General features: G+C 47.9%; 1 protein-coding gene and 1 long non-coding RNA gene across 2 annotated transcripts; one reads left to right on the top strand and one right to left on the bottom strand.

Moving 5' to 3' along the window:
- Positions 1-8,502: 8,502 nt before the first annotated feature.
- LOC120648772 lies at positions 8,503-9,435 on the bottom strand. Its single transcript, XR_005665081.1, has 2 exons — positions 9,019-9,435; positions 8,503-8,935 (listed from the first exon to the last, which is right to left on the bottom strand). It is a non-coding gene; the product is annotated as an uncharacterized LOC120648772 (long non-coding RNA).
- A 1,542-nt stretch (positions 9,436-10,977) lies between these two features.
- On the top strand, positions 10,978-13,757 carry LOC120652033 (putative receptor protein kinase ZmPK1). The gene has a single exon (XM_039929720.1). The coding sequence runs from the start codon at positions 11,134-11,136 to the stop codon at positions 13,564-13,566; it is 2,433 nt and encodes an 810-aa protein (XP_039785654.1). The 5' UTR covers positions 10,978-11,133; the 3' UTR covers positions 13,567-13,757.
- Positions 13,758-13,893: the final 136 nt, after the last annotated feature.

Below are 13,893 nucleotides of genomic sequence, written 5' to 3'. Positions count from 1 at the left end.
CTCACCAGTTTATGGAGCTGTCTCGATATGCGCCAGATGAAGTGAACGACGACGAGAAGAAGCAGGACATGTTCAAGAAGGGACTAAACCCGGAACTCAGGACCTTGCTCACCCCTCAGATCTATCCGGATTTCAACACCTTGATGAACAAGGCAATCCTCACCGAGAAGGCTAAGATTGATGAAAGGAAAGAGAACAAGCGCAAGTTTCTGGAGAGTAAGTCTCGCCAGCAGGATCGTTTTCAGAAGACCAGAAGTCTCAGCTACAACGCACCAAGGTCCCAAGCCCCAATGCAGTACAAAACTCAGTCTCAAGTGACAGGACCACGGGCCCCTAACACACAGCCCAGAAGCCAGAACACCATGAGGGCCTCACAGAATAATGCGAGCCAGGTCACCAACAACAACAGCAACGTGAGAGCCTGTTTCAACTGCCGTGAGACGGGTCACTTCATCGCCGACTGCCCCTACGCCAAGAACAAGCCTGCTACTTCGGCTTTCTCCAACACAGTGAACGGACCCAAGCCAGTTCTGACCGGTGCCAACCGAGTGCCCCTCCGTGGCAACAGCAACAACAACAACAACCAGCAGAGGCAATCCCAGCAATCTTTTGGACGAGCCCGTGTCAACAACATCGACGCACAGGAAGCTCAAGGAGCCCAGGGCGTAGTACTCGGTGAGTACCTAGTTAGCTCAACTCTTGCAACAGTACTGTTTGATTCTGGAGCATCACACTCATTCATATCCTCGAGCTTTGTGGAGAAACATAAAATACCTACGGTACTACTAAAAACACCCCTATTAACCCGGACGCCCGGAGGAGACATCAGGTGTCAACTGGGTTGTCTACGGGTAAGGATCAATTTAAGTGGGGTAGAGTTTTTAGCAGACCTAGTAGTGCTTAAGTCAGAAGGGATAGATGTGATCCTCGGAATGGACTGGCTAAGCAAACACAATGGCCTCATAGGTTGTACGGACAAGGTAGTACATCTGACAAACCCAGAGGGAGTCCGAGTGACCTGTCACACCCGGGAAAGCGGAGCAAACCCGATGATATTCAGTATGGAAGCCAAGAACTTGGACGAAGTCCCAGTAGTGAATGAATATCCCGATGTCTTTCCCGAAGAACTTCCCGGTATGCCACCAGATAGGGATATAGAATTTGTCATTGATCTTGTTCCTGGAACCGCCCCCATAGCCAAAAGACCCTATAGGATGGCAGCCTCTGAGTTGGCAGAGTTAAAGAAACAACTAGAGGAGTTACAACGGATTGGCTTCATCAGGCCAAGCTCGTCTCCTTGGGGAGCCCCAGTTCTATTCGTCAAGAAGAAGGACGGAAGCATGAGGTTATGTGTAGATTACCGGGCACTAAACGAAGTCACTATCAAGAATAAGTACCCCCTCCCCAGGATCGATGATCTTTTCGATCAATTAAAAGGAGCCAAGTACTTTTCCAAAATTGACCTAAGGTCCGGATATTTTCAGCTCAAGATTAGGGAAAGCGACATCCCGAAGACAGCCTTTGTCACCCGATACGGACAGTTTGAGTTCACAGTGATGTCTTTTGGACTGACAAATGCACCTGCCTATTTCATGAACCTCATGAACAAAGTGTTTATGGACGAGCTAGATAAGTTTGTCGTAGTCTTCATTGACGACATACTTATTTACTCGAAGAGCATTCAGGAGCACGAACAGCACCTGAGGGTAGTTTTGGAAAAACTGAGAGTGCATAGGCTATACGCCAAATTCAGCAAGTGTGAATTTTGGCTGGAGAAAGTAGCCTTCCTTGGTCATATTTTGACCGCAGAAGGAGTGGCAGTAGACCCCGAGAAGGTCGAAGCAGTATCCAACTGGCAGCCGCCGACCAATGTGAGTGAGATCAGGAGTTTTCTTGGATTAGCTGGGTATTATCGGAGATTCATTGAAGGGTTTTCTAAAATAGCCCGGCCCATGACAGAGCTGCTCAAGAAAGAAAAGAAGTTCACCTGGACGGAGTCGTGCGAAAGGAGTTTCCAGGAGTTGAAGCGAAGATTGACGACAACCCCAGTGCTAACCCTGCCGGATATTCATCGGGATTTTGTCATCTATTGTGATGCGTCCCGACAAGGATTAGGTTGTGTGCTGATGCAAGATGGGAAAGTCGTTGCATATGCTTCCCGTCAGCTCAGGACTCATGAGCAAAATTACCCGACTCATGATTTGGAGCTTGCAGCCGTAGTGCACGCACTTAAGATCTGGAGGCATTATTTGATTGGAAATAAGTGTGAAATCTTCACCGACCATAAAAGTCTGAAGTATATCTTCACCCAGCCGGACTTGAACTTGAGGCAAAGAAGATGGCTAGAATTAGTCAAAGATTATAATTTGGAAATTCATTATCACCCAGGGAAAGCAAATGTAGTAGCTGATGCTCTAAGTCGGAAGTCTTACGGGCCTAAGAATGACCATTTACAAGAAGAGATGACACGATTAAATGTGCACATTGTCCCTCGAGGCTCCAGCCAAGTGCTGAACGTTCAATCCACTCTGGAAGAAAGAATCAGGAAAGCCCAAAGATCGGACAAAGGACTGATGGAAATCCGAGGGCAAACCGGAGAAAATAAGGCCCCAGATTTTCGAGTTGATAATAAGGGAACGTTGTGGTATAAAGACAGAATTTGTGTGCCCCAGAAAGGAGATTTCAGGCAGATGATTATGGATGAAGCCCATAACTCGGCCTACTCAATTCACCCAGGATCCACCAAAATGTACATGGACATAAAACAGAAGTATTGGTGGAATGGGATGAAGGCAGATATTGCACGATTTGTCGCCCGTTGCGATACTTGCCAGAGAATCAAAGCTGAACACCAGAAGCCGGCAGGATTACTGCAACCCCTACCCATCCCGGTGTGGAAATGGGATGAAGTAGGAATGGACTTTGTGGTGGGCTTGCCCAGAACCCAAAAAGGACATGACTCCATATGGGTAATAGTGGATCGCCTTACTAAATCAGCTCACTTCATACCCGTACGGACCAACTATGACGGAGAGAAGCTAGCTAAGCTCTATATAGAGAACATAGTGAAATTGCATGGTGTGCCCAGCCGAATCGTTTCAGATAGAGGGACCCAGTTCACCTCAAGATTTTGGAAGAGTTTGCATAAAGCCATGGGCACCAAGCTAGACTTTAGTTCCGCTTATCATCCGCAGACGGATGGTCAGACGGAAAGGGTGAATCAGATCATGGAGGATATGCTGAGAGCATGTGTCCTCACTTATGGCAAGGATTGGGAGCAGAGTCTACCCTACGCCGAGTTCTCATACAACAACGGGTACCAAGCAAGCTTGGGCATGTCACCGTTTGAAGCTCTCTATGGAAGAAAATGCAGAACCCCTCTGATGTGGTCAGAAGTTGGAGAACGTGCCCTAGTCGGACCCGCACTCATAAAAGAAGCCGAAGAAAGAGTCGCCGAGATTCGAGGAAAGATAAAAGCGGCCCAGTCCCGACAGAAGAGCTACGCCGACAAGAAAAGACGCGAAATAAGTTTCAACCCAGGAGATTTCGTGTATCTCAAGGTATCGCCTATTCGAGGAACCCGAAGATTCCAAGTACAAGGAAAATTGGCCCCTCGGTATATTGGACCATACCGAGTTTTGAAGAAAGTTGGAGCGGTAGCATACCGTTTGGAGCTACCAGAAGAAATGTCGGATATCCACCCAGTATTCCATGTCTCGCAGTTGAGAAGGTGTTTGAGGATACCCGAAGTAGAGCATGTGCCGGTTGAAACGATAGATCTGCAGCCAGACTTGCGGTATCAAGAGGTACCGGTCAAGATTCTAGACACCGTCACCAGGAGGACCAGAAACTCCGAAGTACGAATCTGCAGAGTTCAGTGGAGCAGACACGGAGTAAAAGAAGCTACGTGGGAACGCGAAGACGCCCTGAAGAAGGAATTTCCCCACCTGTTTAGGAACCAGTCGAATCTCGAGGACGAGATTCATTTTAAGTGGGGTAGGTTTGTGACATCCCAAAAATCTAACAAAAATAAATCGCGCGCTAACCCTTGTTTTGTCGTTGAGCTCGATCCCTTTCTTGTTTCATCTTCCGCCTGACTTCCCGATACCCCGAGGAACCGAGCCGGCACCCAGATCTTCCGCTGTCCCATCCCTGTTTGGCCCTCGGCCTGCGCGCCGCACGCCCAGGCGCCGCGCGTGGCCGACCGGGCGCCACCATCACGGCGCGAATCTCTCCTTTTTCCCCTCTCTATCTTTCTCTCTTTATTTCTCTTCCCTCCTTTTTCTTTTTTCTTCTTTTTCCCATTTTCTTTTTCTTTTCTTTTCCCTCTCCTTCTCTCTCCTTCCTCCTACCCCGCGCGCTCGATCCCTCCTCCCTCTCTGCTCCCGTGCGCCGCCCGGCCGCACTGCCTGCTCCACTCCGCCGCTCCGGTTCGACCCCCCCCCCCCCCGCGCGCCTGCTCCACCGCGCGTGCGCACGCGCGCGCACGCAAGCACGCGCCGCGCCGCGGCCGCCCGCACAGCCGTGCCCACGCACTCCGCAAGCACCCGCGCGCACGGCGCGCCGACCGCGCGCGCCCCCCTGGCCGTGCTCCGCCTGCCCAGCCCGCGCACCCCGACACGCCACGCTGAGCTGCTCCAGCGCCGCCGCGACGTCGCGCGCACGCGCACGCACGCGCGCGGACTCGCCACCGGCCCGTGCGCCACCCCGCCACGCGCGCCCCTCGCTCCGCCCGACAACCCGAGCAGTGCGCGCGCCCACGCCGCCGGCCCCGCTCGCCTGCACCACCGTGCCCCGCCTCAGCGCACACGCTCACGCAAAGCCACGCCGCTCGCCCACGACCACCGTTGACACCGCACAGCGGCGGCGACCTCGGCACAGCGCCGCCTGCGGCGGTCGCCGCCTGCCTGAGGCGTCACGTCGCCTCACTGCTCGAGCTCCGACCGCCGTTGACGCCCAGCGCTGAGCCGGCCCCCACCGCCATTAAGGCCGGCCGCGAGGTCCGCCGGGTCGCCACCGACGCACCCTCGCCTCCACCGACCTACGCCGCCTATAAAGTGACCCCAGCGCCGCTCCTCTGCTCCCCCAACCCACAAGCACCACCGACTGCCGCCTTCCTGACCTCCTAGAGCCGCCGCCCGCCATAGCCGCCGCTCCCGAACGCCTGCCATCGCGGAGCACCCCTCCTCGCTGCGCTCTAGCCCAAGTCAGGTAGGGCAACCGGACCTCCTCAATCCCCTCTCCGTTTTCCCTCACTTCCCGGCCGCCGCCGCGCTCCGTGGCGCCGCCCCAAGCTCGCCGTCGCCCGCTGCCGCTCGCCACCGTGGCGCCACCACCTCGGACCCCCTCCGCTCGAATTAAGGAGGGGATTCGACCTCCCGTGGGCCCACCTTCCTTTCCCCTCTACCCCGGGCCGCCGTCGAGGCCCAGGGCGGCCGGATCGGCCGCCGCCGTGCGCCGCCCACCCCTCCCCTGTTTCCAGCGGCGAGAGGAAGGGGAAAGGCAGTTTTGCCTTGAGCCCCCTCCCCTTTCCTCTAATCAGCAAAGAAACCCCAATCTTTTAAGCCCCTTTTTCAATTAAACCCTTACCCTTTGTTATATTTCCAAAACAAACCCCCCACCTTATAAACTTAATTACAAATAAAACCCTAACCCTTTTTAATTAACCCAAGAAACTTCTAAAATATAAACCAAGCCCTTGCCTACTTAATTATAATTACAATTAGGTCCCTGAACCCCTGTTTAGGGCCTAAACGCTCCCCTGACCTATCATTTTATGTGCCTAACGACCCCGGATTAACCTAAAATTTTACCCCGCCTCTCCTAGCTCAGTTGCGGCCATACCACTCAGAAACCATCCAAAAATAATACTCTATGCTCTATATTTCATGTGTTCCCGTTTCGAGCTCGACGACAAATCTTTATCTTCTGTGTTTTGATTGTGTGCCTGTTTGTGTGCGCTGTAGACCACGGAGTGAACGACGGAGAACCCGTTGACGAGCAGTGCTGTGAGCAGGTGAACGAGGACCCGTCCCGCGACCCCGAGCCCGAAGGTCAAGACTTCCCCGAAGGCTTTGAAGACGGCAAGTTCAATCCCATCCTTTGATGCATGTTTCTGTCCTAGTTTTTATGAACACAACCCAATGGTCTGTTTTATAAAATTGCATATGTTTTGCTTGCATGAAAACACGGTTGGATAGCCACCCCTTGATTTGTGATGACCATTCCTTGACCACCTAGATTAATGTCTGATCTTGCTTAGACGTTAATCGATATTAGAACGCTTAGGACTTTACTCATAACATAATTTATTTGATAAAGAAAATGTGTGAGTGTGGGAAGGGATAAAATGTGGATTTTCGAAAGATGAGTATGGACGGGATGGACGGCATTTCTGTGTGAATTGCCGATTGGTGTGCCTATGCCTGTGTGGCAGGGCAAAGAAGGGAGATATCCATCTTGTCGCGTCTAAGGACCGAGTTGGTGTGTCATCTCACCTAACTCCACTATCGTGCAAACCACTCGACCGTTGTATGGGCAACGGCGTAGCATAAATCCCACTAGTTGGTGTGATAGCCATCAGGAGAGCTGAGAGCAACGGGTGACTAAGGAAAAGGGATAAGCCCAGAGTGACTTATGCCCGGTTATACCTAAGTGAACGGTCGATGACCCCTTGGTGCATCCCGTGATGGCTAGTCAGGCTTAGCTATGGTGGGTAATGGCTATGTTGGGATCTACACCGACACGACGGTGTTCGAGTTGTGGTATCCTACTTGTGGGTAAAGTTGCACACCTCTGCAGAGTTAAGAATCTATTCGAATAGTCCGTGCCCACGGTATTGGGCGAGTTACGGTGTGGTCACATAACTAGTGTTTCTCTGGGATGGGCTGGTGTGAGTTGTTTTGGAATTGTGTCCGGCAGTGGTGCCGTGTGCTACGACGGACGGGGAGTCCGGTAGCGGTTTTAAAACCTGAACTCTGTGTTACTGCAAAAACTGATTTCTAAAAGGTTTTTCGTATAATAAACCCCTGCATAAAATATCGTTTTCGTCAAATTAAACCGAAACCTTATCCTTGATTTACCTATGCATACTATTCTGTTATAACCCCCTTCGTGGGTGTGGTTGGACTTGCTGAGTACGTTTGTACTCACCCCACTCTCACTTTTTACAGAAGAAGATCCGGACTTCGTTCCAGACGACGCCGAGTAGGGTTATCGTTCTACACCCAACCTTGCCTGTGGAACCGGCCCCGTTGAGATGCCTCCGCTGTCGCAGTACTCTGAGCCCGTAGTGGACCCTATGTGGTTTGCAGTCTGGTGTTATGTTGTAGCTTGGTTAATAATTATCATCATCTGTATCGAGTGTCCGCCAAGGTTTGTAAGGTTTTGAACCATCTGATGTAATAAATGTGGCATCAGCCTCCTGGGACTGATGTTTTGTATCACATTTAAGTCTTCTCTTTTGAGGGGACGCTTCACGGATAGGGTGGAAGGAAGAAGAAGATGACAAAGTGGGGCCCGCTTGTCAGTGAGAGGAGAGAGTTAAACCGTTTTTTGACATCCAAGGGTACTAAGGTCTTTTTGCAGCTCTGTTACCCACGGTTAGCACTCCTTCCGTCTAAAATGGTATGGAGGTCAAAACAAAAAAAAAAGGGATGGTACAGAGGCGTCTTCGAATTTTTTAGTGGTATGAACGTCTAGGCTAACTTTTGTAATAGTATACATGTAAAAGCCTCTTAGGTACGATATGATGCCATGTGTGGGTGGGCCGGTGGGGGTTCACATACTTTGGCCATTGCCGTGTGTTGGACGGCCCTGAAAAAGTTTTTATGAAAACTTTTCAGTGTTTTAATCCCTAATTAGGGGTATTAAATAAAGTCTAATTACGAAATCATCTCTATAACTAGCGAACATATTAGGTGCAAACCAATTTCTCTGTGCAAACTATGGAAACTTTAATCTGATCCATCGGATCAACATCGAAGGGGAGGGGACATGAGGATGAGAGGGGAGATTTGCAAAAGTGTAATTACCCAATCCATAGACGGGTCCAGATTGGAAAATTACCCAATCGCCCATGCCTTTTGGGTGTTGATCCGATGGCCTAGATTGAAGTTTTCATATGTTGCTCGGAGAGGTTGGTTTGCACCTAATACATTCCCCTACAACTAAGGTACTGCAGTAGTTACTGTAGCTAATGAGGCATTTGATCATACGATTAGGGGATAATTAGGCGCGGTTACTGTAGCCTCACTAAAGTCAATCATGATAGAATTTGGCTCATTAGATTCGTCTCAAAAAATTACACTCATCCGTGAAAATATTTCGCAAGTAAATTTTATTTATTACTCCATGCATGCATTCATTTTTTTTGTGAAAACACGATGTCATCCAAACAGGACTCATGTTTGGTTCGTAACTTTGTCACCGTTTGCAAAAGAAAAAAATGTCAAACTTGACAAAGTTTAGCTGCTCAAAATTTTTACAACACCTTAACCAAACTAAGAGAATCTTGCGTACTTTTCTGAGTCGTTAACGTGTAGGATCCAGTCTGCTGCAAAGAATCTTACTGCAACTGTGGCTACAACTAAATAGATATTATTTAAACTTGTCAAACTTAGCTAATCGTAGACTTGACAGATTGTGGCAAATATAACAAAGTGCGGTAAGTTTTGTCTGCAAACCAAACAGGCATCCCTCACGTTTCCTTTGCGTCAGAAAAGCTTCGGCGATTCATTCGTCCAAAAGGCCACAATTCGTTCAAAGCCTGCGCTTGGCGACGAGGATGTGCACCGTGATTGCGTGCGGTCGAAGTGCGTGTTCATTCCGGCGACCTTGAACAGGCACCCAAACTTCCATCGGCCATGTAGAGCCCTGATTATATGAGAATTTCCATCATTCCCAAATCAATCACTCGGCGATGAAGTAGCAACAACTGAAAGGTACTATTCGTCAGACTTCGATGCAGTTCATCAGAATTCGGAACTTCTAAGCTGGGAAATTGGAAAGCATACAGACCTTGGGGTTGATAGAGATCTCAGATGACACATATTGGATGCTACAAGAGATTGGATGTTTGACACAATTGAGGAAGCTCCGGATACGGTCACGCAATGGTCCGAACAAGGAGAATGGGAGGCTCTACTTGCAGTCATTGAGAAGCTGAGCAAGTGCCTCCGGTCACTCTCAATTGAAACAGATGGTAGAACCTTTTCCTTGCCTCTTGATTTTTTCGTCCTCCCCACCCTTGCTCCTACAAAGCCTCCTACTGTATGAAAGACTGGAAGCGTTGCCAAGCTGGGTTGCATCGCTGGATAGCCTCGTAAAACTAACTCTTGGTGGCACCAAAATGAAGGATGGTGACATCCAAGTGCTCCAGAAGCTCCCAAGATTGTTCTCTCATGCTGTGGTTTGCATTTGGTACAGAGCACTTTGTTGTTGGATGCTTGATTTGTCTTAAATTTGGATTCAGACTGATTTTCTTGTCCTCTCCATCCTTGGACCAAGGATCCTTTCAAGTTTGGGGATAGAATTATAATTTATATTTACAATTTTAATTAATGTGGTCCTTTGTCATTAATTTCACGGTTGATTGATCGCTGATAACTTCAGTGATACAGATAACAACATCCTTGGCTGATGTTTTTGCCGCTTTCTTCTTTTGGATTGTTTATTTAGATATCCTACGCTAAGTGCTTGGCCTGGAATGATGCACTTTTAGTTTCAGGATCTCAAATAAGTTTGTTACACCAGCAAAATACCGAGACGTTAACCATGCCTGCCCCAGCATCAAACATACTGTCATGCTTCTGAAATTCTGACAGAAAATATGGACCTCGCGTACCTTTTTTCTCATCCCACCGACACGTACATCATGTCGAAACCATAATGGGGTCAAGAACTTCATTTGTACATCATTCGATAATTTCCAAATCTCCTCTAGCACTTCTTACACGGAACAGTAATAGTACATGACAATTTGTCAATTTCCGACCCATCTTGGCAGCCACCAAAGTCAACAGCTGCTATGCCTATCAATCAAGATTACTAGTAGAGTAATATAATATTAATACTCTGTTAAAAATCAGCGTTTCAGGAGCATAATAATGTTATTAAAAACTACAATCAAGATGATCATTATTTGCACTTTTTTTTTCTTTTTCTAAAGAGTATAAGTAGAGTAGAGGCAGCCTAGTCGGAACAAGGAATAGTCTGAAGGAGGCCAGAGATTTCTTGCCCAAGATTACGCCTAGTCAGAACCGAAATCAATGACTTGGACAATTGCACATGAATCTCTATCGAGAAACCATGAGTTTACTGTACTGTACATACATAAGAGAAGAAAAGACAGAAGCACACGTAACAGATTTTGACCGATTTGTACAAGCAGCAACACTCTTCATTAAACCTTTCATGAATCCAGCCTGTACAGAAGTTGACCTTCTACGCGTATAGTTGAACTTTAGCTATCTAAATTTGACCAGGAACATGAGCTAAGAGCTGGAATGTTCTCCCTAGCGAGATCAGCCTCCTTAGCAGCATAATTTTGACAAGGGACAAAATACTGCTCAAATCAGGCACAACCAGAAAAACAAAGCTCCTCACAGGCTCCCAAGGCCGTGTTTATGTTTTGCAAAAAAAAAATTGCGATGGAATCTTGCTAATTTGAAGTACTAAATGAAGTCTATTTACAAAACTTTTTGCACAGATGAGTTGTAAATCGCGAGACGAATCTAACGATGCTAATTAATTCATGATTAATAAATAATTAGCGGATGGTTACTGTAGCATCACTATTGCAAATCATGGATTAAGTAGGCTCATTAGATTCGTCTCGCGATTTACAGCCCATCAATACAAAAAGTTTTATAAATAAACTTCATTTAGTACTTTATGTATATGTCGAAATATTCGATGTGATGTTTTTTTTTTTGTCTTTACGGGTTTATGGGGGTGGGAAGCACAAGTCCAATGACGAGCAGCTGGATATCGCTGTGGTCCATCCTGAACACGTGCCCTACATGCCTGAGAACACCACAAGAGAGAAGAATCCAGTGCAGCAGGACATACATATGAGAGCTTGCTTGAGAAGCAGCGCGTTCATCCGCACAACCATCTGCCTAGACTCCAGCCATGGCGCCCTTCTTCTCCATCCTGCCAGTATTATCACTGCTTCCCCTCCTCTCAAGCTCAGCTTTTACAGACACTCTGCCGCTAAGATCCTCGCTCTCCGTCGACAAGCACCAGACCGACATCCTGCGCTCCCCAAACGGCACTTTCACCTGCGGCTTCCACAGCATCTACGACAACGCCTTCACCTTCTCGATATGGTACACCAAAGTGAACAAGACCATCGTCTGGACCGCGAACCGCGACCGCCCCGTGCACGCCAGGGGGGCGGAGATGACCCTGCGGAAGGGCGGCACCTTGGTTCTCACCGACTACGATGGCGTGGTGGTGTGGCAAACAGGTGGTGACCCTGCAGGTGTGCAGTATGCCCAGCTGCTGGAAACTGGGAACCTTGTCCTGAAAAACTCCAGGGGAATGGTTCTGTGGCAGAGCTTCGATTCACCAACAGATACCCTGCTGCCCGGCCAGCGCATCAACGCAGCTACAAAGCTTGTCTCCACCACTGGATTGCATGTCCCAGGTCACTACATATTTCATTTCACGGACTCGTCGATATTGTCCCTTATATACGACGATGTCGATGTGCATGAAATATATTGGCCGGACCCTGACAATGGAGAGTATCAGAATAACAGGAATAGGTATAACAGTACAAGGATCGCGGGTCTAGATGAAACGGGAAGCTTCTTTTCCAGTGATTTAGCTAACCAGCAAGCAATTGTTGCCTCTGATGAAGGTCATGGGATCAAGAGAAGGCTTACTCTGGATCCTGATGGCAATCTTCGACTCTACAGCTTGAACAATTCAGATGGGAGATGGTCAGTTTCCTGGATTGCAGTGTCTCAGCCCTGCAACGTTCATGGATTGTGTGGTCCAAATGGGATCTGCCACTACTTGCCGACGCCTACATGCTCTTGCCCACCGGGTTACGTGATGAGCAACCCTGGGAACTGGAGCCAAGGCTGTAGAGCTGTTGTAGACATTGCCTGTACAGTTGAGCAAGCGCAATCTGTCAAGTTCTTGCGGCTTCCAGGCATCGACTTTTGGGGATCTGATCAACAGCGTGTCGACCATGTATCCTTGCAGACTTGCAAGAACATATGTAGGAGTGATTGCACCTGCAAAGGCTTTCAGTACCAGCAAGGATCAGGGACATGCTTTCCAAAGGCTTTTCTTTACAATGGGAAGGCATACACAGCACCTACAAAATCGGCGCGAATGATGCATCTCAAGCTCCCAGTGGGTGTGAATATTTCAGGTATTCCGATTCCCCAAACCAATGTGCTTATTTCAAGAAAGCAACATCCTGATTGTGGCCAGATGAGCGCATCAATAATGGAACCATTTCCGTATGTTCACAAGGCCAATCAGGGGGAAGCAAAATGGTTTTACTTCTACGGGTTTGCAGGTGCAATTTTTGTTCTTGAAGTTTTCTTCATCGCATCAGCATGGTGCTTTGTTTTGAGATGGGAGTTGGGAGCATCCGAAATACAAGCAGTTGAGGAAGGCTACAAGATGATGACTAGTAATTTCAGAAGATACAGTTATACAGAGTTGGTTAAAGCCACAAGAAAATTCAAAGAAGAGCTTGGAAGAGGAGGCTCAGGGATTGTCTACAAGGGAATCTTGGACAACAGTCGAGCAGTGGCTGTTAAGACGCTGGAAAATGTAAGGCAATGTGAGGAGGAGTTTCAAGCAGAGTTGAGCATAATTGGGAGGATTAATCATATGAATCTAGTAAGGATATGGGGGTTTTGCTCTGAAAGCTCACACAGGATGTTGGTCACCGAGTACATTGAGAATGGATCATTAGCTAACATCCTATTCAAAGACAACATTCTGCTAGAGTGGAGGCAGAGATTTAATATTGCGTTAGGTGTCGCAAAGGGTTTGGCTTATCTTCATCATGAATGTCTTGAGTGGGTAATACACTGCGACGTGAAGCCAGAGAACATACTGTTGGATCAGAATCTAGAACCCAAGATTGCCGACTTTGGATTGGTGAAGCTGCTGAACAGAGGTGGCTCCAATCAGAATGTATCGAGAGTGCGGGGAACCATAGGTTACATCGCTCCAGAGTGGATCAGCAGCCTGCAGATCACCGCCAAAGTTGATGTGTACAGCTATGGAGTTGTGCTTCTTGAGCTAGTGTTGGGAAAACGAGTTCTTGACTTGGCTGTAGGTGCTGATGAGGAGGTACATAAGGTGCTCAGGAATCTTGTAGGAATGCTAGTTCACATGTTGGATAACGAGGAATCCTCTTCAATAGCTGAGGTTGTGGACTGCAAGCTGAACGGACAATTCAACTACATGCAGGTAAGAACACTGATCAAATTGGTTGTCTCATGCTTAGATGAAGACAGAAGCAAAAGACCAACAATGGAATCTATAGTGCAGACACTCCTTTTAGCTGATGAAGCTTGTAGTATGTGCTAGGGTGATGTTCGACGCAATGAATTGTTGACATGCGGAAATCTTAAGCAGGATCTGAGTTAGTGAAATGTCATCTTTTAGCTTTATTTCATTGTATTCATATATATATGTATGTTTATGTATCGCTCTTGAATACAAGAAAAAGAAACCTCTTGCGCTAAAATTTCTCCAGTTATCTTCTTTTCAATTTTCTACTATTGATTGCTGACATTCTGCTTGCTGAGAAATATCATGCACTGTTCTTCAGTTTATGTGATTGAACTTTGACGGAGGTCACAATGTGGGCTAGGAAGCCTTCATCTTCCCTAACAGGAATATTTGTTTCTCTTA

The sequence above is a fragment of the Panicum virgatum genome, chromosome 9K (assembly GCF_016808335.1).
Source record: "Panicum virgatum strain AP13 chromosome 9K, P.virgatum_v5, whole genome shotgun sequence".
Classification (NCBI taxonomy): domain Eukaryota; kingdom Viridiplantae; phylum Streptophyta; class Magnoliopsida; order Poales; family Poaceae; genus Panicum; species Panicum virgatum.
Note: the sequence above shows the minus strand (reverse complement) of the source record. Positions and strands in the feature narration are given on the sequence as shown.

Bases quoted from the DNA above. Each gene is read 5' to 3' on its own strand.
- LOC120652033 (XM_039929720.1), top strand. From the start codon at position 11,134: ATGGCGCCCTTCTTCTCCATCCTGCCAGTATTATCACTGCTTCCCCTC.